We start from the raw sequence: 27477 nt of genomic DNA, 5'->3' as shown, positions 1-27477 counted from the left end.
GAAGACGAGCTGAGTCTGTAGAGACTCATTTTCTAACCCCAGTAAAAGCAGTCAGGGGAGAGAAATCCAGCTGGGGTTGATACTCTGGAGAGGAGATGCAGAGGCGACATGACAGAAAGGCCAGCAAGAACAGAGACCACTTCACTGAACAAGAAAAGCGAAGCAGAATTAGCTCAGAGAGAAGTGCTGGTAAGATCATATTGCTGTGGTATAAATTTTGGCATGTCAACAAGCTGGTGATCAGCTGAGAAAAATCCTGTGCTGCTGATTACAGCTGCATGGGTACTACTTTTACCTATGTGTCTGGCTACCTGACCTTGATAGTAGTAATAAGTTACGTTAAACAAGGAAATGGTTCTTGACTGTTAAAAATGGGCTTGAAAAACTGAAGGAGGAGCCTGTCACCAGTTCTGTGTCTAGGCTTCCTACTTTTACTGGCTTGGATGCTGTTGCCTTTGTCTCAGCACTCGTTTTGAATTGTTGCATTCTTTGTGCCATGATTGTAATTCTGCTGCTCACCTTCAGATGAGCACAGCAGTTGCTTTGGCTGCTGATTTGTGGGTTTAAACAGACACGGTTAAAATGTCTTCACACTTGCTTAGCAATGGCTTTCAGTATAAGCTTTTGCTGTAATTGCTGTGCAGTCTCATGTGGGTACAAGCAGAGGGAGGTAGTCACAGTCATGGCTGCAGCTTGGAAATGCCATGACCTGGAGAAAAGCCTGGAGGTTCACGTTATGGGAAAATTCGTAATTCTCCCCCAAATGAAGAAAATGTCATAAATATCCCTAAGCAGTAGAACTTTGCCATGAGGACCTAGCCTTGTTTGAGTATCACAAACATATGCAAAATGCCATGACCAGGAAGTCTGGAGGAAGAGAATCCAGCTTAGGCTGCTTCCAGTCTGAGCTCCGTGGAGCTGCCCCTTTGTCCCTGCGGAGCTGCTGCCTACTCAGAGGGAAAGCGGAGGATGCACTATTTCTGCTGAAACCTGTTGAATGCATGGGCTGTGTAAGGCCTTCTCTGTCTCTGTACATTGTTCTGTTGGAGCAGGTCCAGAGGACAGCCATGACGTTGATAAGAGGGCTGGAGCACCTCCAGGAAGACAGGGTGAGGAAGTTCGGGCTGTTCAGCCTGAATGAGAGGAGATTGTGTGCAGATCTCATAGCAACCTTCCTGTATCTGAAGGGGGCCTATAGGGAAGCTGGAGAGGGACTCTTTGTCAGGAACTGTAGTGACAGGACAAGGGAGAATGGATACAAATTGAAAGAGGGGAAATTTAGGTTAGACATTAGGAAGAAATTCTTTACTGTGAGGGTGGAGCGACACTGGAACAGGTTGCCCAAAAAAGCTGTGGATGTCCCATCCCTGAAAGTGTTCAAGGCCAGACTGGATGGAGTTCTGAGCAACCTGGTCTAGTGAAAGGTGTCCCTGCCCATGGCAGGGGCACTGGGACTAGATGATTTTCAAGGTCCCTTCCAGCCCTTAACACTCTATGATTCTCTGAAACATTTTGGAGCAGCTGATGTTTTCTGAAGCTTTCTGAACCTTTGTAGCAGCATGTTTCCAATTTTGCAAAGTTTGTAAAAGAAACTGCCTTCCACTTAGCTGCTATTTCCCTTTCTGCTGTTGATCCCAGCTCAGACCTGGATCTTGCTTGCTCTCTCAAGGATTATCCTAACCCACATTCAGCTAACAGCAACAGCACGCACAGACAGTCCAACAGTGCAGGAGTGTTACCTGGCTCAGTTTTACAGTGGTGCATACATCCCGTGCCAAGGAGGGAGGCAGGTAGAGGCTGTCCCATCTCACTCACAAGGAGGAGAGACAACATTTTCCTGCCAAAGCCTGCAAATGGAAAAAGGTCCTAGAGAGCTCTTTGTGACTCAGGGAAGAGGTCCAGAAACGGCTTAAGGTGGAAGAAAAGACACAATGGACAGTGTTAGTTTAAAAAAATCTCTCAAGAGTTTCAAGTAAGTTATCTCTGATTGATTGATTGATTGATTGATTGCCCCAGAGCTTATTCCCATGCATAGAGGGCAAGGCCATTCTCCAGATTGCACTGAAGTGCTCAATAAATGCACGGAGGTGAGAGCAGAGAGCTGTGAAATGGGAAGGACTCACGGATACGGTGGTTGATCTGTAGCATTTGTACTATACATTCCATCTCTCTCCTCTGATGAGTCAGCAGCCAGATAAACATTAACTTTCAAGCCTGCCAGCACAAAGAGATCACCAATTAAATCCTAAAGTCTTAACACAGGTTAAGAGAAGGCAGAAAGAGGCAAACCTGGATTTAGCTGCAATGCTAAACCACCCAGTGCCACCAACACTGGCCTGGCCAAGGCAAGAAAAAAGCTGGAAAGGGAAGCTGAAGTATGTGATAACTGCAGACAAGATGTGGCTCAGAAATAAATTCCAGCCACTTTGAGCCTTCTTAGGTGGATACTATACTCAGGTGAGCTATATCCTGACAGCATCTCTTTCAGCTGCAGCTCCTGAGACACAGCTACATTAAACACAATCTGCTAGTCCAGACAGAAAGCACCAGGTAACCGATGCTGCGGAGAGGCATGGAGGTGGCATTTAGAAATTTTTTTTCCGGATGGATTTTTTGATGGAGTAGCAGACAGTGCTGTTACACAACTGACAGCTTTAGGCCTCTTAAGTCAACTATTTGCTTTCGCTATTTTTAGCTGAGTTTTAAGCCTAGATTTTCTTTTACATGGATAAATGTGTCTGGCTTTCTGTGAGCGCACCTAAGTGAATGCTTGGCACACCAATATTTAGCAGGTTTTGCCTATTTTGTTCCTTGGCCAGATTAACTGAAATGGAGGGAGAAACAATCTGATATTCATGCCAGGCAGTACAAATCTCTTCACTGTTTCATGAAAAGTCTTGATCTTCAACCATTTTGATATCTTGTGATATTTTAGGGGAAAAAAAATCCCAAACAAACACAAACAAAATCCAATAAAAAAAGACTGTGTAAGTTTGTCTCAGCTTTGTACTGGAGCAAACTGCTTGTAACTCTGTAAAAGTTTAAGTCTTTGTTTGGACCATCACAATTCCTTTCTGTTTTTCCTGCAAAGTCCTTATTGAGATGGAAGAAAACTGTTCTTTAATATGTAACCAGAAAAGAAAGTACACCAGTCTATGCAAATTCTCTACATATCTGGGAGAAATTACACATAAAAGCCCATTATAAGGGAAGATACTTGGCAAAGAGGAATTTCTTTTTGGATGAATGCACTCCATCTTGTTAAAGAGTGATTTGTTGAGGAAATCAACATTTAATGATAGGGGAAAAACGAAAACCAACCAACAACTTCAAAGTTATTAAGTTGTGTTTACATATAATGGCTAGATTTCAAACAGGTGATGATGGTGTTGGTCTCCATTCAGGGAACTAGGATCCCTAGAAATGTTTCAGGCATCCCCATGCCTAGAAGAGTTAAGAGTGGATGGGGCTTTCAGCAACCTGGTCTAGTGAGAAGTGTCCCTGGCCATGGCAGAGGGTTGGAACTAGATGATCTTTAAGGCCCCTTCCAGGCCAAACCATTGTATGATTCCATGCTGCTATGAAATGTAAAACAGCGTAGTGTGACACCCAAGCACAAACTGTATCCCACTGGCGGAGGAGCGACAAGGGTTGCTGGGGAAATGGAGAACTCCGCGGGGAGACAGGCCGAGAGATGGGAGAGCAGGTTATCCCTCCTCGCCGCTTCCCGGGCACGGCCGGGCGGGAGCGGGAGCGGGAGCGGGAGCGGGAGCGGGAGCGGGAGCGGGGCGGCCCCGCGGGATCCCCGCCCCGGGCGGTGCCGGCGCTGCCTTTGCAGCCGGGCTGGAGCCCGGGAGGCGCAGCAGGGGAGCGGCGGAGCGGGTGAGGCGCGGCGGGGCTGGCGGGCGGGCCCGAAGGGTCCCCGAGGGTCCCCGAAGTCGCGATGAGAGTTCGGCTTTATTTGCTGTTTATTTTCCCCATTTTGTTTTCCACTTGACTCTTTGGGGGCTGTTTTCCAGAAGTCGCGATTCCCGGAAAGCTGCTCCTAAGGGCATCCCGGCGAGACCACCCCGGGTGTGCCCTCCGCCCGTGTGGTGGCGGGGCCGGGGGCTGCGGGCACCGCCTGCGGAGAGGCGGCCGTGGGTGTGCGGGGAAATGCCGGGAGTGCCAGCCGGGCTGAGCTTCCCTGGGGAACTGCTGTGTCCTGGGTGCGGAGTTAGCGCCGACCTGCGTGGGGATCGTGGTTTGAAAGCAACAGCGTGCGCCGCTTTCAGCTCGGGTGTTCGGCCGGGGCTTGGCTGTTTGTTTCGGGGGCGGCAATTTTTTTTTCCTTACTGTGTGCACTATGGATTTACGTGTTGCGGACTGGCTTCTGTTTCCATCAGAAGCGTGAAGGTTTAGGAAAAAGGGGCTCATAAATGCAGGTGTGATTCAGGAGGACCCAGGAAGGGGCCAGCTGCAGGTGGTCCTCGGTGTCAGGCATGGCTGAACACGAGCCAGCGTGTGCCCAGGTGGCCAAGAAGGCCAAGGGCATCCTGGCCTGTACCAGCAATGGTGTGGCCAGCAGGAGCTGGGCAGGGATTGTCCCAACTGTGCTCAGCACTTCTGAGGGCACACCTCTAATCCTGTGTCCAATTCTGGGTCCCTCAGTACAAGAAAGACATTGAGGTGTTGGAGTGTGTCCAGAGAAGGGCAGCAGAGCTGGTGAAGGGTCTGGAGCACAAGGCGTATGAGGAGCAGCAGAGGAAACTGGGGCTGTTTAGCCTGGAGAAAAGGAGGTTCAGGAGTGACTTTATTGCTCTTTACAACTACCTAAAGGAGGTTGTAGCCAGGTAGGGGTCAATCTATTCTCCCAAGTAACGAGTCATACCAGGGGAGTTTCAGATTAGATATCAGGAAAAATTTCTTCACTGAAACAGTGTTCAAGCATCGGAACAGGCTGCCCAGGGAAGTGGTTGAGTCACCATCCCTGGAGATATTTAAAAGACATGTAGATGTGGCACTTAGGGACATGGTTAGTGGTGGGCTGGGCAGTGCTGGGTTAACAGTTAGACTTGATTTTAAAGACCTTTTTCAACCTAAATGATTCTGTGATTCTATGATCTCTTACGTCACTGAGAAGTGATCTTTTAGACTGAAGAGACCATGCCCTGCTAGCTTGCTTTTGTACTGTACATTCTGTGATACATTTCTGCTTTGATGGTTACTCATCCAGCTCTCATTGCACTGTCTTTCTTACTAAACCAGCTTGTCTTCCTTTTGAAGGAGCTGTACAAATTGTATGCAGCTTATACTTTCATTTTTGCAGTGGAGAAAGAACCAGATTTCTGTGGTATTTAGTGAGTGAGTTCAAGCTAGCATGGTGCTACCTGCTCCATTGCTAGTATGCACAAGTACCGTTATTCCCACTTGGGTCCTTTGGCCCGCTCCAGTTTCAGCAAGTGGTGAAACAGAGAGGCAAAATACATGAAACAGGAAGAAATGACAGGCTCAGAAAGTTCCTTTGTAGTTAGTGAAGTTTGCTTCTTTAAGAATTTCATTTCTTTGCTAGTGGACAAATAATTTGATTAGAAGCTGAGGGGGTCTCCATACAGTAAGAGGAAAAGATGCCATTTTGCCTGTCTATCTAAAACACTATCAGGTGAAGGGTGTTAGAATTGGTTGTGAAGGGTGTTAGAATTGGTTTTGAAGGGAAAAAGCAGCATGAAAATGCTGGTCAGCATTTAAATCTAAGTGCTTTTATGGTTAAGTATCTGTATTTGGAATTTAAAAAAAATTAAATTTTTGTAGTTCTGAAATTTTTTTGCCATTTTTGGATATAAGGGTTTTTTTCACTTTGTTTAACTGTTTGGAACATGTTGCCTGCCTAGGTGGTGTTGATTTCCCATTCAGCATCAAGACTTTCTGTCCACCTTGTTTCTTAGATATAGTTTCCAGTTGAATCTTCTCATCTACCAGCATTATCAGACAACAAACATTAAAGGGTTTTTCAAAAATGTATGCAGTTTTTCTTGAGCTTAATGTTTGAAAATGTTTGATCTTGCATGACTACCCAGGCAAATGAGCTTGAGATTTCAGAAATACCTCTGCTGCACCTCCCGACCCTGCACAGCTGAATTGTGGGAGTCACGGTGCCAAACTGTCCTAGGGCAGATGACTATGGGTATAATTTAGTTGTTTTAAAAACACAGGGAATAACCAGTGCTCAGGAGTCAAAAGGTAATACAATCACACTGCTTTCATTACACTTGCATAACTAAATTTGGGTGTGATTAGAATGGCATAAAATTTACCTTGAGGAGCTCCTTAATCTGCTCTTGTTTTAGGCTGTGAATTTATTTTTTATAAATTACCTTTGGGCTGCATAAGTCATATTCTAATGGCATTTTTATGTCAGTCTGACTTCTAAGAGAGTTCTAGTACTCTTCTAAGTCAAACACCAATCTGAGTTGCTGTCTGACATCTGGCCCTGAGGCACTTCAGGCTCTGTTTTCTGCTTTGATGGAATTTGGGAAGGCCCGGTGAACACAGGGCATCCTTTCCGCACTCTGGGGGTGATGCAGCTGGCATGGTGCCAGCCTGTAGCAGTACCGGGGAACTTTGCCCGTGTGCTCTGTTCATGGGATTCCTGGCATAGCAAATGCCAGTTCCTCAGTGCGTGGTTGCAGTGATCTGGATCAGACACAACAATGCTGTACCCTCCAGAAAGACAGAGAAACAGCTACTTATTAGAGAAAATGTCAGCGTTTCATGATGGAAAACACGAGTTTCAGTTCTTCAGCTGCAGCAGTGTAACAGCAGTCACTGACAGTTTTAAGAGGGGAGTTTGTTGCTAGGGATCTTGTACCAATTCTGAGGTGTTAGAGTTTAGTTTGCATATTACAGAATTTGGTTTGATGGAAAGTTTGGTTTTTTCCCATGAACAGTAAAACTCATGGTTGGGCTGTCTGTTGCCTGATAACATAAAAGCATGAAACAGCTGTTCCCCAGCATATGTGAGAACAAAAAGGAAATAAGGATACTGCTGACCACTTCTTGAGGCAAACATTGTAAAATACTTCAAAACTTCTACAGGCTTCTTCATTAATTTTCTGAGAAATTTTTAAGTCCGTAGCTTTTAGTTTCTTTTCAGCCTTATGCTGTGCTTGTAGCTTCTTCTCATTTTTTCACTGCTCTACACACTGTACATTTTTGGCATTCTCAAGATCCAGACCCAAATGCTTGGGATTTCTCTGTAGTCTGTGGGGACATGCTGGAATCTCCTGACAGAGAGAGGAAGTGTGTCTCTAGCTCCTGTCCCCATGTCACCAGTGAGGACAGATGCCACTATGTACCTGTGCAGAGGGATGTGTCAAACAAGGCAACCTGTACTGCCCACACTTTCCTTTAAACAAACATTTTTCTGAGGAGAATGCTGTAGACTGAGCAGAAAAGTTGTGTTGTCTTATTTGAGCCATGTTCTGTGATGGTGGAGGGTTAAAAGTGTGGCAAGATGTGGCTGTGTATGGTCAGTCTCTGGTCCTTTTGCTAGTTCCACTCGTGGTCTTCAGCAGGACCCCGTCTCTGGTTCCTTGTCCATATATAATATGTTGCTGGGGTTTCCCACATATTTTAAGTGTTTAGCGTTCATGTTTCCAGGGCACGGTAGTCATGCTGGGTAAACAGTGCTATGAAAGTGAGAAATGGGTACCTTAGCATCAAACTAGTGCCTTGATATGATGTGATGTCCATGAGGCTTTGACCATCATCAAGTCTGCCCTTGCATCTTGTGCAGCAAAGCAGCGTCAAGGCAAGGTACTTGGCACTGCCTGAAGGTCAGCTGCCACCAGGGAAACCATAGAATATTTTGGGTTGGGAGGGACCTTACAGACCATCTAGTTCCACCCCCCTGCCTTGCACAGGGACACCTTTCACTAGACAGGTTGCTCAGAGTTCCATCAGACCTGGCCTTGAACACTTTCAGGGATGGGACATCTACAGCTTCTCTGGGCAGCCTCTTCCAGTGCCTCACCAGCCTCACAGTGAAGAATTTCTACCTAATATCTAACCTCAGTCTGCCCTCCTTCAGGCCAAAGCCATTACCCCTTGTCGTGTCACTACATCCCTTTGTAAAAAGTCCCTCTCCATCTTTCTTGTAGGCCCCTTTAGCTACTGGAAGGTGCAGTAAGGTCTTGTAGGAGCCTTCCAGGCTGAACAACCTCAGCTCTTTTAGTCTGTTCTCATAAGAGAGGTGCTTCATCCCCCTGATCATCTTCATGGCCTCCTCTGTGGACCTTGCTGTTGGGGTCTCCTCTCCCCTGCCGTGTAGCCCTGGGAGAGGGGCCCTGAGGGCACAGACACGGGGCTACCCTGCCCCTGCTCAGCCTCGTTCCCACTGGTTGGTTTGTGTTCCCTGCGCGGGCAGAAGGACCCTTGGTCCCGTGACTGGAACAGTTCCTCGGCAGAGCCCCGACACTGCGGCTCGCGTGGCTCCGCCCGCACGCGGGAACTGCCTCGCTGCTGCTCGCAGAGCGCTCGGCGCACGTGGCCTGGGCCGCACGGTCCCTGCGCCAGGCTTCCCTTCGCCAGGACACAGCTGACATTGCTCAACAGTCTCGGTAACTAAATAATATTCACGAAAATATTCTTCCATCGGCATATATTTTGACTCCAGTATTAACTGTGTCCAAACGGTTTTCCAAAAGCCCTTCGTAAGAATTAAATCCCAAGAAACATAGAAAAAGTTCTTAAACAACCGTGCCAGGAAGTGTTTCAGTTCTTTTTGAGCTTGAATCAAGCTAAAATTTACAAATCGTTGTTCAAGAATCATTTTAAGTTTAAGATAAATGTCCATATGCGGCTCTGAAAGCCAAGAGTCTTCCCACGGTTCTTCCATAGTTCAGATATGGAATAGCAAAGCAAAACCAAGAAGAGGAATCCAAAGTTTCCAGGGTTTACTCACACAAATCAGTCGCTTAAGGATTGGGGATCGTTCTGCTCTCAATTCTCCACCATTATGTTGCAGTGGGGATCCTGCAACATACATATACCAAACCAGGAGTCCCGTGGAAAGGAAATATATATGGACAGACAGACTCTTGCTAGATGTTTCAGAGATGTTTATTTCCCCAGCCGCATGGCCGGAGCTCTGCCGAGGAACTGTTCCAGTCACGGGACCAAGGGTCCTTCTGCCCGCGCAGGGAACACAAACCAACCAACGGGAACGAGGCTGAGCAGGGGCAGGGAAGCCCCGTGTCTGTGCCCTCAGGGCCCCTCTCCCAGGGCTACACGGCGGGGGAGGAGACCCCAACACCTTGCACCATTAGGTCCACATCCTTCTTCTGTTGGGGGTGCCAAAACTGGATGCAGTACTGCAGGTGGGGCCTCACGACAGTGGAGGGCAGAACCGCCTCCCTCGAATGGTCAGCAAGGTTTTAATTGCTGAGTTTGTGCAAAATTGGCCTTTTGCAAACTTAAAAACTTGGTTCAGGTCTGTCTGTATGACAAAGAGAAGCCCTACCCATTTTCCCCAGTTTTGCTCTGAGCACAGCACCGTGCCATGGGCTTGTTTGTGAGCAGCTTGGAGATATGTTTATTGTCCTGCAATTCTAGTTTCATTTTGTGTCATTTCCTGCACATGAATTTCAGCTGTGATGTTCTTGCCAAAGGCCAAGGCCTTAAAAATAGGGGATTTCATATAAATGAAGAACTTTAAAAATTATACTGCTGGGTTCCACGTCAGAAACTATCCAGTACCCTGTATTTAATTTTCTTACTTTACAAGTGAAAGTAAGTTATGCCTCTGCCAAGTGCCAGCCCCTGAAAAAGAGCTCAGTATGCAGGGTCATACTTAACTATATTTTACAGGGCTGCATGATTCGTATTTTATTTAGTCCTTGCCACATAACTGTCCAGCTTTTAGGCAGTTTGTGCAAATGCAGAGGTGTCAGGGAGCTTTGGTCTCTTGATCCCTGCAACTGATGCCTAGAGTGCTTCGTTTGAAACTTCTCTTGCATCCAAATGTCTGTAAAAATACCAACTGTGCATTAGCAATGACAATAATGACAAGTGATATTATTATGCATAATAATACTACTAATAATTATAATGTGCATTTACAAGTAGACAGCTCCCACACAGAATATTCTGAGTTCTTGAATCACATTTTTATGAAATGTTTTTGTTAGCTATGACTTTGGTATTACACTGAGTGATAGTAACTGAAATCTAAGTTATCTTGATGCAGTCAGTTTTACCTTTCAACAAGACTTTTTTGCTTAAGATTTTAGGCCAGAAGTGCCTGGTAATGCACTCTTGACAAAAAGGCAGAGGACTCCTGTGTGCTTGAGTTAATTAAAATATGCCAGTTTTAAAGTGTTGCCCTTGAAATGATGAAGAGAGAGCAGGGTTTAAACACTCCAGCTGCTTTCATACAAACACCATGAGGTCTGCAGAATAAAGCTGAAGTTTTGGCTTTTGTTAGACTGGACACTGAGAGGCAGGGGGAACGAGATGCAAGACCAATTTCTGCCATTTGCATTCAGGGTGATGGCTTTTACATTTTGCTTTCTTTGGCCTTGCTTTGTGCTTCTAATCTGTCTTGGAAGGAGGGCAAGACACAAAGTAAAACTCCCAAGGAAACAGATAACATTGCTGGAATAACCTCTGCACATAGCTGCTTAGGAAGCACAAGCTTTGTGATCTGGTGTACCACCAGGAGATAGGAACCTTTTGTGATTATTAATTATAAATTATTTGTATTTACTAATCCACGTGAAAAGTATGCAGCTCTGCATGGCCTGCACACAGAATCGGGTACACTTAGGAGAGGGCCATGCTCTGGAGACAGACACAAAATCTCTGTGGGGTGCAGCAGTCAGACCCTGTACAGAGATGGGAATGATGAGCGACATGGATGTAGTTTGCGGAGAGGGGCCTGGCTTTCTCCTTGGACAGTAAACAAGCTCAGAAGAGTTGATTTTTTTGTTTGTCATGGGTTACTTGATCCTGCTGTTTTCCTGGATACCAGTTGGGATAACTTTTTATTAACAGGTAGCTTAAAATTTTTTGGACTGTCCTGTGATATGTGCTTACAAAGCATCCAGGCAGGGCCAGGGACACTTCCTGCACTGGGGAATCCCAGGAGTGGGGCAGCTGCCACTGGACCTCTGCCTGGAGAAACCAGGAGGGATGCTGCCTGTGGTATCCCCAGCCTCCTGAGCACCTAATGACTGTGCATTCTTGGAGGGTTGGGTGGTAGGTACAAGTCTTGTGCTGTCTAGCAAACAAGATTTAAAAATCAGGAGGAGGAAAATAATTGTTATGTTTTCTTTTTTCCCCCCTAACCAGGTTTCAGTTATCTAGACACATCCGCATAAAAAGCCCAAGGTATTTATACTTGTCAGCTAGATTTAAGATGTTCAGGAGGAAAGTACTTCCTTTATTCTGTCAGTTTGGATTCAGCATGGCAAAAAAAAAAAAAAAGGAAAAAGAAAAGTATTTTGAAAATTGTGAAACAACCATGACTGGCATTAGGAATGACTCAGCATGCAACTCTGCAGCAGGCAGAATAAGAATTCTTAGAGTGGGCTTCTTTCAAATAATAGATTTAGTGCATTTACATAAGTTCTGTTTGAAGTGTACAGGCATTAAATAGCAATTTTGGATGGGAACAGATTTTTTTCCACATTAAGAAAAAACAGTAGCAGAGATTTCAGAGGATTCTTCTTTAAAAGATTATTTTATTATTTTCTTTTTTTTCTTAACTCAGGAATAACCGTTTTAGAGAGATTGATGGTTTTTTAATGGCATGAAATGCTTTTCATGTGTTTCTCATTCAGTATTCTGGACTGTAAATTCTCAGAAGGCTTCTCTCATGTTTTTTCTTACTTAAATGGAAGTGTGGCTAAGCGTTATTCATCTGAAGGTCTTGGATGAAGCACCCTGTGCCTTAAAAAGGAAGCTGAATTGTACAGGAAACGAAGAATTGAACTTTCCTTTTGTTCTCATAGGCATTTGTAGAGAGAAATGGTATGTGCAGGCTAAGGCATGCATTAATACCTTGATTATATAGCTGAAATTGGTTTTGTAAAGGTAGCTCTAGTAGGGTATATTTTAGATGATCACATGGTGGGTAAGAACACATTATGGTTGTTGCTGCACAGTAGGAATAAGTATGTGTCCCAGCTGGATAGATGCATTAACACCAGCAGTTCCTGTTGATGATCAGGGGGTCCGAAGAAGGCTGCCTGCTCTATATTCTCTGTATTTTTCTGAAAGAAGACTGAGGGAGCTAAGAGGGCAGTTGGGACAGCCCTATGCAGAACAGCTGTGCAAATAAAACCCTTCTTGCGACTGATGGGCCTCAGTGTTACCAAAACTATTCTGTTTGCTAGGTAATTGTGTGATTCTAGATATGGTTTGGGGTTGGGATTCTGGTTTGTTGGTTTGGTTTGTTTTTTTTTTTTTTTATTAGAAGAGATCTGATCAGCAGACATGGTTGAACTTTTGATAAGTCACTGACGATTACCATCTTTGTCTGTAAATTATTTTCTTTTTCTTATTATACCAAGGAGAGATCCTCATCTCTCCTGTTTGTTAGAACAGGTGAATGTTGCTTAACAAGTTGACATTGCTTTACTCTGTAAAGGAAGGGATTTGTAATGAAATAGTTACTGAATTAAGCAGTGCTTCCCACATATCTTGGTATGTGTTTGATCTGTTTTCAGTATTTTTTATGTTTTTGGTGTGGTGCTGATAATAAACTGGGAAATCAAAGAGTTTGTAATCTCTTGGCACCACTTAAAAAAGCATATTTCTGTTTTCTAAACTCTAATGGGATATAATCTTTTGTAGGTATTGAATTTGAAAAATTAATAATAATAATTTTTCTGTGTCTTCCTCTTGGCTCATTCAGTTGAAGTCTTTGTACACATGTGCATCATGCTTGTGCTTGCTCTATAAGGGTAAGTTTGTTTGTTTTCCCTTGAAAGAGGGACTTAGCCTGTTCTGTAACATACCTTGGTATTGATGGTGTATAATCTGGAAAAAAGCAACGTGCAACAACGTGAAGAGAACTCTGCATGCACACCATGAACACAGGCAGACTTGGATCTCCATGCCAAGCTGTGCATGTCTCAGTTGAGGGATCTCCCTGCCTACTTCTGCACCCAACAGAGGAGGGAGAAGGAATGCTACAGGTGGGCAGCAGGATGGCTGGAACAGAGGGGTCCCACATTCTGCCTCCCTCTTTGAATGAGGGTATACCTGCTTTTAGGGAACTAGGAACATAGTTTTGTGTGATGGGAGTATGAAACCTGGCCACTTTATGGTGACAAGTCCTGTGTCCTGCTTTCAGTACCAAAAAGAGGGTGAAGAGGAATGTCCCGAAAAGAAATCATTCTGTCAGGTTTTCATTTGGGAAGATGCTCTGTTATCTTTCTGATGGCCTTGTTAATGGCATGGAGAAAAAAAGTAAAGGGGGAATGTGCCATCAGACATGCTGGAATATTCAGTAGTGCATACAGTGCTCTCTACTAGTTCCCAAGCTGATCTCTGACATTTTGCATTTTGTCAATTATGAGTATTTAAGGTGGCAGCCTCCAAAAAAGTTGTGAGAGTGTCAAATGTGAAGCAAATCCTTTAGAGATTCTTCCTGAGTTACTTGAGAATGAAACATGTTGCAGGTGTCTCTTACTTATCTTTTTTATGGCCTCTTTTGTTGGTTGTCTTCTTCTGTGTGTCTCTCCTGCTGACTTTGCAGGAGGGAAAAAGCTTAAGGCTTGGCACTAGCAGGAAGCTGAGGTGGCATGAAAAGAAAGCATGGTGAACTACTTGCATTGTAAGATAAACACTGCTATCAGCTCCTACTCCAGCACTGTTCAGCCTCTGTTCTTCCAAATTTCTGCATGGCAAGAGTCAGGCCTCCCTGTCTTTATACTGATGCTCACAGTCAGTCTTCAAGAAGATGGGAGCCCAGCAGCTGGTCACAGCAGCAAATGCTCCTGGCACTGCCTCCTGAAGAACTGGATGAATTGTGCCCATATCCCAGAGGATGGATTTGCTTTAAAAATCTATGGGTTTATTTTACTCCCCCCACTAATGTGTTATTAATTTAATTGCTCATTGGTTTCTGAAGAATTTTGGAGGGTGCAGGGAGGGGGAGTGGAAAGATCTATTTTAAGCTGCCACCTTTTTTAATTTATGCTTATGATGTATTTTTACCAGCAGTACTTTGCAATCCAACTGCTACTTCTAAATGTCATTTACTTGAATAAAAAATGTAATTAATTTCTAAGTGTGACATAAGCACTGAAAGTATTAACTGAATCACAAAGTGCTGTTTGAACAGCAGCTTTCCCATGACAGGAGGGAAAGTTTATGAAGTCCAAGGTATGCTGCAATACAAGTGTAGCAAAAATACTCACCCACTAGGCTTTCTATTAGGGAAATACCTATTTATAAATCCCCCATATTAAATAAAAAAGGGTGAGCAATATTTGATTATCTTGCGTTCTCTGACACTGATTTGTGTTTCTGATGGAAATCAGTAAGTCTGTGCTTCCCAGCACTCCTTCAAGAGCAGTTGCTCAAGCACCTGTTAACCATGTGCATTGGAAGAGAGCTTGTTGAACTCCAATAGTCTGAGGTTTTTTCAGGATTATTACCATCAAAACGTTTTCAAAAGATTGCTTGATTCAGTGTAAAAGCTGATGTGGAGCTCTCATCTTTCTGCCTGTAGAAGGAGTGAAGGAAGAAATTTTGCATTCACATGTATTTCTTGGTACTCCATAATGCAAAGTATGTAATTTTAACAGATGGATCAGCTCTTAATTTTTTTATAGACCCAGTTTGTTCAGAATCAAAAGTGGGAGTGGGCCATACAGTCATTTTAAGTAATGAAATGAAAGTCTGCTGCAACTTCCCTTTGATACTGTGTATTTAAATTGGTGTTAATTTCAGTCATCATTGGTTTGCATACAACAGTGTAAATCCAGAATACCCACTGATCTATGGGCTGAACAATGTCTGTGAGCCATCAGGTTCCGTTCTAGTTGACAGAAGGTTCAGTTATTCACAGTCCACTGAGGTTTTTTTCAGTGCTGATACTTTTATGCTACAGAAGAGAGAGAAGAAATTGTGATGGCTTGATTCTGCTGGGATTGTTATTTCTCAGTTGTTCTCTAGGTAGAAGTTTGTGTGCTTATTGAGAATGTACCCACTGGTGTCCCTCAGTGGGAAGTGTGAGTGTGTGTATATGTGTGTGTGCGTTTTAAGTGGGAGTATCTGGTTTTTCCATGAGGTTTTCCATTTCCAAACTTACACCTGAGGTTTTGTTGTCTGTTACTTGGCATCAATAATAAACATTTCCTGGAGCTTCAGAACTAGCACCCCAACCCCACCTCTGATAACATCGTTAACAGTTTGTTGACACTTTTTTATTTACAGCTCTTGACCTGCTTTTAGTTCATGGGCAAGATGAGGTGTGGGTCTCATCACCAGATGACTAGCACAACATCTTGTAATAAAACTTCTTCAAACAACAGATTATTGGGAAAAGCCAAGTATAAGCAGTGCTCCATATACATGCAACAGTGCCCATAAAAATGAGCGCATCACTGTTTATCTTGTGGCTAAGGTTGGAATTGATATATAACTCTTTGACTGGATTGTTGTCCACAGTGCATGGGCTTAACTTACTTGGAAAACTTAAGCCCCTCTTAAATTTCCTGTTAAAGCCAGGAGGGGCAGAAGTTCAGCTGACATAAAACTATGTGGAATGAGTAATTCCCTCTGTAGATTCCCTGGAGAAGGATCTTTTCAGCCTTCTCTGCGGATGTCTTTATAAAAAGTTGAGTTCTCCTAAAGTTTTGTACTAAATCAATAAATAAGTTAATAACAGAGCAGCTGTTCATCATGAGCCCTGGGAATTTCCTATATTCAAATTTCTTCCAGAGGACAAATTTCTCACTTAGGGAGCAGATACTGCCTTTGTCAACTATTTAGTCTCCAGGCCCTCTCTCACTTGTAGGTCTTCTTCTCAACAACAAAAAACTGTAACCTTCCCTAACCTTGTCTGTAATGCCAAGGGCGCGACAGAATCTTGTCCTTGTTTATGTCTGTGAAGAACAGTGAGCATGCTCCGCCTTCGTGATGATCTCCTGAGCTTCTTTCTACCAAATCCCTGGAGAGGATCTTTCTCTGGAGTTTTAAATTGACCCTAAACTTACCCAAATTGAGGCAGGAGCATTCCTTTAATTCCCCAGGCAGTTGTATGATGCTTAGTCAGCTAATATTGCCTTATATGGCCCATTTGTTGACTACAAGTAAGTCCTAGGGAACCCCTGGTCTTTAAAGCCATGACTTAGAGACAAAATAATGACAGTACAGGTCTCTAGATCAGCACATGCTGAAGTAAACAAAAGTAATTTGGGGTTTTTTTGTTATTGAGCAGTGTCTTTGAGACTAGTCCCCCTGTGACTCCATTTTAACTATATATGTAGCCTTCACTGTGTGCAGAAAAGCATGGAAATGTGAACTATGTGCACCCAAATCCCTAAACCTCGGAGAACTAAGTATATAAATTATGTGTATTAAGTAAAATATAATCTTTTGCATGTCATGTTTTGTGTTTCATTTGAAGTGGTATCATACTTGAATGATCTTTCTTTTTGTAAGAAAACAAATAGAAACAAGTACTTCAAAATAGTGCTAAGATTCTTCCCTCTCTCTTTTTATCCCTATTTTAGGAAGGCATGAGGTGTGGTCCTGGAAAACAGCCAGCAAGGAATCCTTGTGTCTCATGTGGCAAAAAGTGAAAGTGCAGCTAATGTTAAGCATGACTTTGCTCACCACTGTTTTTTGGTATTGCAGAAGGCTATACAGCTTTTTAGCACGGCTACTGAAATGGTAGGTTTTTATTATGCAGACTTTAATCTTCCACACTGTTGCTTATTTCAGTAAATACTGACCATTGACACCTCCTTGTTGACACCTGTTCTATCATTTATATTTCAGGTGGAGCAACTATCTTCAGAGGAAACTCATAAGTAAGCTTTTTGTTGTCACTCCACATTCATTAATCACCCCCGCAACGCCCCTTCAGTTGCAGAACAGCAGAACGTAACTGATCTGTGAATCAATCTCAATTTAGGGAATCTCAGTGTGCTGCCAGAAGTTGATCTACTTGGTTATAGTGCAAGAGAATGGAAAGGAGAAACAAAGCAGGCCAAACAGATGAGGGAGGTAAGAGTTAAATTTTAATCTCTGCATGAAGACAGGGGAGAATCAGCACCTGGGAAAGGAATAGCACTCCCAGTGCAAACAGCTGCAGCAGCTATCAAAGCCTGCTACACTGGCTAGTTAAATGAAAAGCAAAAGGGACAGCATGAACATGGGTCTAAATAAAGAGTGCAGTAGTACAGGTCAAAATGCAGATCAGGTTTTAGTCTTGCGTATATTCTGAATTCCCTCTTCTAGCACCAGCGACCTTTAACAGGAGAAATCATCCCCAGTGCTAAATAATTTGGTCTTAGGTACTGTCACTTTGCCAGCCTTTGATTTAAGGTAAAAACTCTTATTCCAGGGAGGAAGGAAGCACCACATCCATTTCTCTTCCAAGTTCTGAAGATCCATGCTTGGCAGCCTTCCCCTCTCCACCATCGTCAGCTGCAACTGGGGGCAGGCAGGGCAGGAGCTGGCATCTGACCTGTGCCAGCTTGGGTGGTGCCCAGCAGGCAGGGAGCTGGGGTGCTGGATGGTGGCCATCCCATGCCTTTGGGCACAGTCCCTCTGCTCCAGCTCTGCACCCCAGCCCAGGTGCTTCTTTGCCTGTGTCTTCCCCTGCACAGCGTGCTGCTGGCAAGACAGGCAGTTGACTGCACCAGTGTATTTGACATGTATGTGGCTTTAGGTCATGGTATCAGAATCACAGGGCAAATGCATACCAAGAAGGACTTAAAGGGTAAAAAGAAGCTGTTAAGGATAAACAGTAGCATAAGGGGGTTGTAGAAAAAAGAGGATAGTTTTCAAAAAGCTGGAGTTGTGCTCAAGTGATGAACAGAGAAAAGATCCAGTTTTGCCATGTTAAATGCGAGAACACAGCAGTGCCAAAAGTTCACAGAACAACAAACGAGGCTGAAAACTATTTGGAGGAGCAAGTAACAAAAGACAGCAGAACTTCTGATAAATTTGCAAGCCCATACTGGGCAAAAAGCCTTTCAGAAAATCCATGAGCCTTCTGGATGACCAGACCTGAAAAGGAGACTCCTGTGTATGGAGCAGCCAGTGGATGTCTGGTTACATCAGCTAGAAGTTGCCATGGTAAAGGAGCACATTTTAGGATGAGATCTTATGAGATCCTTAACCAGCATAACATGCTTGCTGTCTCCAAAAGGCGCAGTCCCATGTTTGCCTTGTCTCTTTGTCTTTCTCGCCTTGTTCTAGCTAAGCAGTCCCTCTCCCTCTTTTGTGCTGGCTCTCCTCTTTTGGATGTGGTCCACCTAGATGGTGAGCTGATAAGGCAGGTCATCCAGAAAGAGCGTTCTCTGAGGCCCTCAACCTTGCTGAAGCAGCAGGAAGCTCCCCCAGCAGGAAGAGTTCTGTAGGCTTACTATCTCCGCTGATACAGTAAGAGTAAGGGGACAGAGTGCAGCTGAGAAGTGGTGGTGGGATGTGGTGATGAGGCAACCAAGATAAAAGAGGATGAGGGATTGAGACCATCCTGCTGTCCCCTTCGGGAAGCAAACTGGAAGTGATAGAGCAGCCAGTGGGACTGTAGAGTCCTCTCCCTAATTCTCTGCCAGTTTATTGCTCAGAATTGTCTCCACAAGGGCTCAGATGGCAGCCAGAGGTAATGCAGAGTGTGTAGCTGGACAAGGGCCGTCCGCTTCAGCACAGAGCTCCCAGATCTGCTCAGCCTCAGGTCAGTGTTGCACGATGGATTCAGGTCAATGTAAGGAGATGTTTTTGCCAAAAGGAGTTTTCTCCAGATACCTGTTCCTGCCCTTTTGCTGCTGCATCTCACAGGTCAGTACAAATTGTAAAGCAGTTGAGGTTAATGCTGTTATGACACAGAAATCTTTGCTGATCTGCTGTAATTTGGTTGACCATGTGAATGTTTACAGTAGCAGCAGTGCAGAGACTTGAACAAGCTGCTGGGTTTGGAAAGAATGCAGAATCGCTCTTAAGGGGCAGCGCCAGTCTAAGGTGTTTACAAAAACATGGTGTTTAACATTTTTGTGTATATAAATCTTAAAAACATACACTCTCGTTCCCCTAGCTCCCTCTTATGAGTTGTTTGGAATTGGACTTCAAACAACATGGGTTTTTTCCAAGATTTAATGTTTTTATTGCTGATTTTTCTTGGTCTCTTTCTAGGCATATGAAGAGTTGTATAGAAGCTGTCATATCAAATACCTGAGACAACTCAAGAGGGACAACTATAGTGTAGTAAGAGCGGTGCTTTTTCAGATATTCAGCCAAGGCATTCCTTTTCCTTCGTGGATGAAGGAAAGAGATATATTGAAGGTAAAATTCATTTCCTAAATGAACACATTTCAGCTATCCATGCACAGCAGAAGGAAGCTCTGTTCAGTGTGAAAAGTGATATGTTGGCTGTCGAAGTGGAGAATCGTTATCAGAATTTAAAGAGAAGTTTTTCAAACCCATTGAACTACATTTAATTGAAAAACTGTCCCTGATCTAAATACACCAATGTGAACACGAGTCTAAATGATGTAAAAAAAAAAAACCAACAGTAAAAGTGAATGGATGAATGTTACTGCCATCCTGCTAGATGTCACTCCCTAAACACAACAGGTTATTTGAATCCTCCCCATCCACATCCATGCAAAGTTCAGTGGTCACTTGGGAGCTGCTGTGTTGCTGGAGCAGCAGAAATCCTGCCCTGGGCTCCAGGAGCTACAGCAGGAGATAGTGGCAGGGAGGTGGGATCTATAGCTGCTGCCTGTAGAGGTGTGTGTGCAGACTGGAAGGTGTCTGTAATCCTAAATACCTCTCTGAATTTGGAAGTATCCAGCTTTTCAAAGTGTGAGTTATATATTTTGCTGACAGCATATTTTCATCTTTTTTTTGGCTGTCCCTGTTTTAAAAGTTTCTTAAGGACCTGGCAGTTAAGTGGATCCTCCTTCACAGCATTTGAGTTGTGAGGTCCATTTACTTGGTTGTTTGAACTGTACAAACAGCTGATAGAACCACATCGTAAATTCTATGTAGACAAGTTTATATAAACTTATACTCTACTTCTTGTTATGGTTATGATTAGCTTGCCTTTTGTTTTTTTCCCAGCTCCCTGAAAAGCTTTTGTATTCTCAAGGTTGTAACTGGATTCAGCAATACAGTTTTGGGCCAGAAAGATACACAGGTCCCAATGCCTTTGGGAAGTTGCGCAAATGTATGGAGGCATTAAAGACAAATGTGAGTATCTAGGAAATGGTTGGGAGAAATAAAAGCCCTGAGAAATGGGTTCAGACAGAGTTAAGGAACTGCTCCTGGTTACATATTTGTGGGGCAGTCAGGCCTCCCTCCCAGGTTCAGACTGCAGAGTTGCTGGGAAGGCCATCACCTCTACTGCAGGGGAATCCAGCTTTTGGTGATCCACTGGGGCAAGTACTCAGGAGTCCTCTGCAAGTTAAGGAGGCCACTCTTCCCACAGCTAGCCCTTGCTATCAAGTGGCTCCTGCAGTATCTCATCATTTTGATTAAAAATAAACATGCTGTATGAGATGCTTCTGGATTCCCTCCCCTGACGGGAAGGAGGAAACAAACAGTGCGTTTTCTTCTAAAACTATTGTGTTTTCTTTGCTTCTACCCCCATTAAATGTTGTAATTATCCATTTTTGCTTCAATTTCTTTCTGTAAGCTTAAGCACTTGATTGCAAAGAGCTGTCAGCCTCACCGCCCCCTCTGCTCAGCATTGCCAGATTGCCATAATTCCCGACTCAGGACTATAATTCTTATTTATGTATTTAAAACTTGGGGAGATTTAGTAGCCCCAAAGCCTTCTGAAGCAGAGATAAAGAGTTGGCCTGTCAAGACCTTGCACCTTTCTTGAGCTCCTCCGGGGTTTCTGTGCATCTGCAGTGATAGTAATTGTTAACTTCAAAAACCCCCCCAAACCCCAAACAGACTAATACAAGCTCTGGTAACAAAGCATTAGTAAGAAAAAGAGGGAATTCAAATAGAGATCTGGTCCCTTGCCTGCACCTTTGCTGTGCCAAAGTGACAGCTGCCTGTCTTCCTGAGGTGTGCCTAGTAGTGGTTATGTGCAGTTATGATTTTGTTTTGGTTGGTCTTTGGATTTCCCAGTGTTGGGTTATTTGGCTTTTATTTTTAGCTTGTTGTAGTTCTTTTAGCTAAATGCAGTTTAAATGCATGAAAAGGATATGCATGAAGCATTTAAACTGGATTTTTTTTAAAGAAAAAGGTTTCCAGTCAGGAGAATGAATAAATCCTTGCAATTAAAAAATTGTTTCAAAGCAACTCTGTGATGGATTATGCTGTTACTGGGCATGACGTCTAGCTCCCAACTTCATTTTATTTTTATAAAGATGGTGTTTGGCCAATGAGATGGATTTTGCCTATTTTCACTAACAGGGTTCCCTGCTGCCTTTCCCAGCTCCATTGTCAGAGAATCATTTAGGTTGGAAAAGACCTTTAAGATCATCAAGTGCAACCATTAACCCAGCACTAAACCATGCCCACAAGTGCCAACATTTACACTTCTAAATATCTCCAGGGACAGTGACTCAACCACTTCCCTGGATCACCTGTTCCAATGCTTGACAACACTTTCGATGAAGAATTTTTTCCTAGTATCCAATCTAAATCTCCCCTGGCAAGACTTCAGGCCTTTTCCTCTTGCTCTATGACATGTTACTTGGGAGAAAAGGCTGACCCCCACCTGGCTACACCCTCCTTTCAGGTAGTTGCAGAGAGTGATAAGATCTCCTCTTGAGCCTTGCTTTCTCCAGGCTGAACAACCCCAGCTCCTTCTACTGCTCCTTGTAAGATGTGCTCCAGACCCTTCCCCAGCTCCACTGCCCTTCTCTGAACTGGCTTCAGTCCCTCAATGTCTTTCTCATAGTGAGGGACCCAAAACTGAACGCAGGTCTCCAGGTGTGGCTTCACCAGTGCCAAGCACAGGGGGACAACCACACCCTGGTCCGCTGACCACACTACTGCTGATACAGGCCAGGATGCCCTTGGCCTTCTTGGCCACCGGGGCACACACACTGGATCATGTTCAGCTGCAGTTGACCAGCACCTGCACTTTTCCACCCTTTTCCACTGAGCCACTCTCCAGCCACTCTTCCCCCAGCCTATAGCACTGCCTGGGGTTGTTGTGACCCAGGGTCAGGACCCAGAACTTGGCCTTGTTGAACCTCAAACCATTGGCCTTGGTTGCACTGGGGGCTGCTGCCTGCAAATGCTGTTGGGACTGGGCAGTGTTGGTTAATAGATGCTTTACACTTAGACCACGCTTCTGTTCCTGTTTTTCAATCTTTTGTGTGTCAAATAGAATTTGTAATAATTTTATTAATATTCTTGTGTGCTTTCCAGTGGGCTGAAATAAGTGCCACAAGAGATCATGAAGAAAGAGGAAACCTGTGTAATGCACTGTTTTCTGATGAGAACAAGGAATACAAACTATACGAGGCCATAAAATTCATCATGCTCTATGAAGTTGTTGAAGCCTATGAGCAGATAAAGAGCAGGGAAGAACCCGTACACAACCTTTTTAGCCTTCTCTTTGCTCGTGACTCTTCATCTGACCCTCTGAGTTTCATGATGAATCATCTGAACTCCATAGGTGACTCTATTTGCCTAGACCAGGTAAGGATATAAATGAAAAACAAATCACAAAACTTATTCTATCTTTGTAGTGATTAGGTGATTCTATCATACACCATCCATGCTGGTTGGCCAGTTTTTTAAAATTTGAGATATGGGGAAATGGATTTAGGAAAGCCTTCCAGGAAAAAAAATGTAGTAAGACTGGACCAAAAAGTGCTACAGGCTGTCAATAAGACATAGTTTAGAACAATAATAACTTTGATATGTAAAATAATTTTAGATTATGCTGTTTTGACCTGTTGTTCTGCTTTTCCTATCTGTTCCACTATGCCAAACCCTGTAGCATCACTCTTTTTTCTCTCCACCCTTTGGTTCTGGTGAGATCTAATGTCTGTTAAGAGTAGGTAATAAGAACTAGAGTATTCACCTTTATATGTTAAGGTTTTTGTTTCCTATTTAATAATTAGTGAGGAGTTAAGTGCTGACATCTAAACTCCCCACTACCCTTTGCATATGGTTTCACTTTCCAATGGTTTAAATTATTAAATTATTTTTTATAATCAATTTCAGTTATCAACTGTTACATGATGCAGTCAGCTTTAGGAGCAGTTTGATTATAACTGGACAAGTTCTGGTCTGTGGCTATGCCCAAGGATATGAACTTTTCCCAAACCTTTTTTCCGGATTAAGCAATCCATAGCAAGAAGTATCAATGAAGATGCCAGTTCTCCAGTTTCATATATGTGAAGTACCAGGAAACTTTCTCCTTTTGCTATTATGTTTTCCATATGTAGCAAGTGATCACAAGGTGGCAGGCTTCCCATTTTATCAGGGTGTATCAATCTTGGTAACAGCTAGTTCTTTCTGACTCCCCAATAAGCTGTGTGAGCTGGCTTGGGAGCAGGTTATGTTGTATGGTGTCAGGTGGAGGAGGAATGTTTCCATGCAAAAGAGAAGTGGAAGGGCTGTTGGGAATGCCCTCAAACTTTTAATTTTCTTATTCCACTCGCAAAAGGACCCCCTTTTATTCCTTGTCTGCTGTTTTGAAGCTAAATGACTTGCCTTAACTTGGATTATCTCCAGTTTAGTTTTCAAAGTCTAGAAATAAATGTCTTACAGACTTCTTTCATTTTTAGGTTGAACTGTTTCTTCTTGGATACTTACTTGAAGTAAGGATACGAGTTTACAGACTGCATAGGTTTAATACTGAGGAATTTCAAGTAAACTATCCAGATGAATACCGAAGGGAATGGAATGAGATCTCTCTCCTGACTGAGGATGACTGCTACTATCACATCCCCCTTTTCAGAACGTGAAGGACCAGTGACTTTTTTTTTTCCTTTGTATAATATAGTGAGTGACCAATTCCAGTGAATTAGGTTTCTAATCAGCAGCAGTAAAATCTTGAGAATGCTCATTAATGATTACAAAATGATTTATGGGTTTATTGTGTAAACATTTTGCTTTCCCATTGCAGCCCAGTTCACCATCAGTCAGCCATAAAAAATATAAAATATATTGCTGTACTGTCTGGGGCAAAAAAAATGACAACATTTGAGGGTTGTCAGACAAGAAAAATTGGACTGCCTGACAACGAAGGCAAAGGTCATGCTGGGTTTTCCACTGCTAGCCGAAGGGTTTACTCTGACATCCATGGATGGGTTAAACTCAAGTGCCTAAAGCAATGACTGCCTTTCCCTACTCCTGTCTGTCTCTAGCTAGGGAGGATGAATCACACAGGAAGCAACTCCCAGGGTCCCACAGTTTATACTCCAGGCTATTTAACTTGCATTGCCTTGGGATGGGAGGATATAAACTGGGGCCTCTGCATGGCTGCTTCAAATCCACTTGGCTTCCCTTGTTGCTGGAACGCCTCTCTCCAGGGACAGGCAGAGCAAGCAGCTGCAGGCTGTACTTACTTCAGACATGGGAAACGGACCTGTCTGCGCCCAGCAGCGATACCTGAAGGTGAACAACTGTAACACAGGGGGGAAAAAATCAACACACGAGAATGCTGTGCCAGATGAATGGAAGAGCTCCTGTGTAAGTCAGGAAAGTACATTGCTTTCTCTGAGGTAAAAAGGGCAGCGTTAATAGGTCACACGCAACAGAGTTAGACCCAGTAGCTGCGTATGGCTTTTGTCAACTTGTAAATCCTTTAAGGGCTGATTTCAACATTACCTGCCAAGATTTCCTTTGCAAGTAATCTGAGAAAGTTGTGCATGGAATGCATGCACAAACACTGCATTTTCAGAAAATAGTAATTTTCTGTGGATTATGTGAATTCAGCAGTGTTGCAAACATGTTGTGTCCTCAGATTATGTATTAATCTCCTTGCCTAGAATTGCTATCTTTAATTTAGACCTCTGTGTTTAAAGAAGTCTGTCCAGGACAAGTAAATGAGATTTACCTTATTAGATGGAACATTTTGCTCAGTTCTGTTTTCTAAAAGAATCAATGTGTTTTGATTATTTCAAAATAAGGGACCTTAACTTGAAGAAGTATTAGATCTCACAAAATATTTGTGAAAAGCTTACAATCCCCAGGCTAATGGTTGTATTGAAGAGGGTGGGTGGGATTTATTAAGAAACAAAGCCTCCCCTTATCCTAGAGGTATGGGGACAGGCAGGTTTGTTTTTTTAAACCTGCAGGATAAAATGCATGCCAGTAGCAAAAATGTGAACAAAGCCTGCAGGAGCTAAAGCAATTGCATGAGGTTTCTTCATGGTAATGCTTGGAGTCAGTGGACAGTGCTCAGTTCCTTTGTGTAAAGGAAAGCAATTTTATTCCTTATGCTCCTTTTATTTGTGTGTATATGTGTGTATATATATATATATATTTATAAATACAAACACCTGAGTTCTGCATTGTAGATGTCTTGTTTCCTGAAAGTTTGAGTTCAGTTTTGTTGAATGATTTGTAGATTTTAAATAAGAAGTCTTGATAGCTGTAATAATTTCATCTCATCAAAACCTGCATAGCAAGTACTTTATTTATTAAAAGGAAGTTTTTTCACTGAATGAAATAATTTTCTTACTTTAGATTTGGTTCTGCTCTGCATGGGAAAAAGTTATAATACCTAAATGTAATTGAGTATTGTTATCTATTTTGCATCAACAGGAGCATTTACAGTTATCAATAAACTTGTCTGTTTTATTCTTGTTTTGGTACAAACAGACATACCAAAAAAAGTATGTATTTTTGTAGTGGACTTTTTAATGATTTACATATTATCTGTGTTTCGGAATACAAAAGCATTACAGCTGAAAGTGATAAATTGTGAAAATGTACATTTTTGTGACCTTGAGCATATTAATAGTGGGGAATTAATAAAAATATAAGACAGTGGAATTTATCTCGCCAATTTGGATGTTTGCATCTGAACCAGGGCTCTCTGCCTTGTCAGTGGAAGGCAATGGCACATGGACAGCCAGAGGGGGTGGGTCTCTAGAAGGGACTGGTTCTCTTCATTGGCTGTAGCAGGAGCTGGCAGTGACCAGCATAAATCTCTGCCCTAGATATTTGAAGTTAGGTGAGACTAATATTGTCCCAAGTATCCGGAAAGGACATACTGAAACAGATTTGCCGCCTTATCAGGTGTCAGAGGTGCCAGCCAAATCATGCCAGGAACAGAAATGGGAGGTGAAAATAGAGGAGCTTCAAGTGAGGATAATCACAATTCTTAGAGGTAAATGCAGAGAGAACTCCTTAAGAAACACTGAGACAGATTTGAGGCTGCACTGAGTTTTAATCAGGTTCCCTGATAATATATTTTACATATATATAAAGCAAAAAGTACATATTTGCTTACATATAAATAAATACATGTATATATATATGTGTGGGGTTGTGTGTATATAAGAAAAATGCATAAAAAAGAAAATCATCCTCAGTAAAGTGAATCTGAAACAAACTGGTACTGTGTAAGTGCCAGGGGCCTTTCCAGTCAGTGGCAGAGACAAATTTTCTGTTCAAATCCAGAAGCACACAGTCATGATGATTTTTTTAAAATGCAGTGTTGTAGGCAGCTAAAGTCAGGATGCGTTTATTATTTACTATTTTTAATTTAGCAAGAAGAAGAAACCATACTGAAGCCTCAGTGTCGGGTTTGGATTTTTCCCCAAACTTGAAAATGTGTGTTAAATGAGTTTAACAGAGAAGCTGAAGAAATGTGTATCTTTTATTGCAATGGAGTAAAAAGTGTTGGGTTTTGAATGTCATCTTTTTTAAAAACTGCATCTCAAAAAATGTATGAACCACATTCCATATTTCATTTTAACTCCAAAAGAAATAGTGTCAGTCTTCATTCTTCAGCTCTAACACTGAAATTGCTTCTTGTCTACTTTGTGGCTGCTAAGTTGAAGCTAACTAAAAATTGCTCAGTGTAGTTCTTTTGTAGCTGTTAACTTCACCTGCTTTGGCTCAGGGTGTTGAGTTCAATGTCTAGGAAATAGTTTTCAAATGCAGTTTTAAACTTGTGTAAAGCACAGATTTAAGGCATATGTATGATTTCAAAATAGTTCAGTTGTCCAGAATAAGGATTTGTCCAGTAAAAGCATGGAAAAGACCTACCTTTTTTTTTTTTTTTTTTTTTTTTTTTTTTTTTTTTTTTTTGGGATTTGGATGTCACTGTTTTTTATACTTCAAGAATATTACAACAGTCCCACCTGTGACCCTTTTATT

At 42.9% G+C, this 27477-nt stretch overlaps 1 protein-coding gene across 3 annotated transcripts; it reads left to right on the top strand.

Moving 5' to 3' along the window:
* OTULINL (OTU deubiquitinase with linear linkage specificity like) lies at nucleotides 1-26149 on the top strand. 3 transcript variants are annotated; one of them, XM_048311635.1, is made up of 8 exons: nucleotides 1-189; nucleotides 16728-16887; nucleotides 16996-17027; nucleotides 17132-17223; nucleotides 19357-19506; nucleotides 20287-20415; nucleotides 22561-22833; nucleotides 23931-26149. In XM_048311635.1, exons 1-8 carry the CDS (start codon nucleotides 96-98, stop codon nucleotides 24108-24110), a joined length of 1110 nt encoding a protein of 369 aa, XP_048167592.1. In that variant the 5' UTR covers nucleotides 1-95; the 3' UTR covers nucleotides 24111-26149. The 3 variants fall into 3 exon arrangements, with proteins under 3 accessions (XP_048167592.1, XP_048167608.1, XP_048167602.1); XM_048311651.1 differs by lacking the exon at nucleotides 1-189 and adding an exon at nucleotides 3635-3706; XM_048311645.1 differs by lacking the exon at nucleotides 1-189 and adding an exon at nucleotides 3784-3882.
* The last annotated feature ends 1328 nt before the right edge of the window (nucleotides 26150-27477 follow it).

Source organism: Corvus hawaiiensis, chromosome 1 (assembly GCF_020740725.1).
Source record: "Corvus hawaiiensis isolate bCorHaw1 chromosome 1, bCorHaw1.pri.cur, whole genome shotgun sequence".
Classification (NCBI taxonomy): Eukaryota; Metazoa; Chordata; class Aves; order Passeriformes; family Corvidae; genus Corvus; species Corvus hawaiiensis.
This window is presented reverse-complemented; position numbering and strand designations above follow the sequence as displayed.

What these genes read in the sequence shown, in the direction of transcription:
- OTULINL (XM_048311635.1), top strand. Translation starts at nt 96, where the DNA reads ATGCAGAGGCGACATGACAGAAAGGCCAGCAAGAACAGAGACCACTTC. An exon ending in TAGCTCAGAGAGAAGTGCTG is followed by an intron (nt 190 to 16,727) that starts GTAAGATCATAT and finishes TCCCTATTTTAG; the next exon opens with GAAGGCATGAGGTGTGGTCC. An exon ending in ACTCTATTTGCCTAGACCAG is followed by an intron (nt 22,834 to 23,930) that starts GTAAGGATATAA and finishes TTTCATTTTTAG; the next exon opens with GTTGAACTGTTTCTTCTTGG.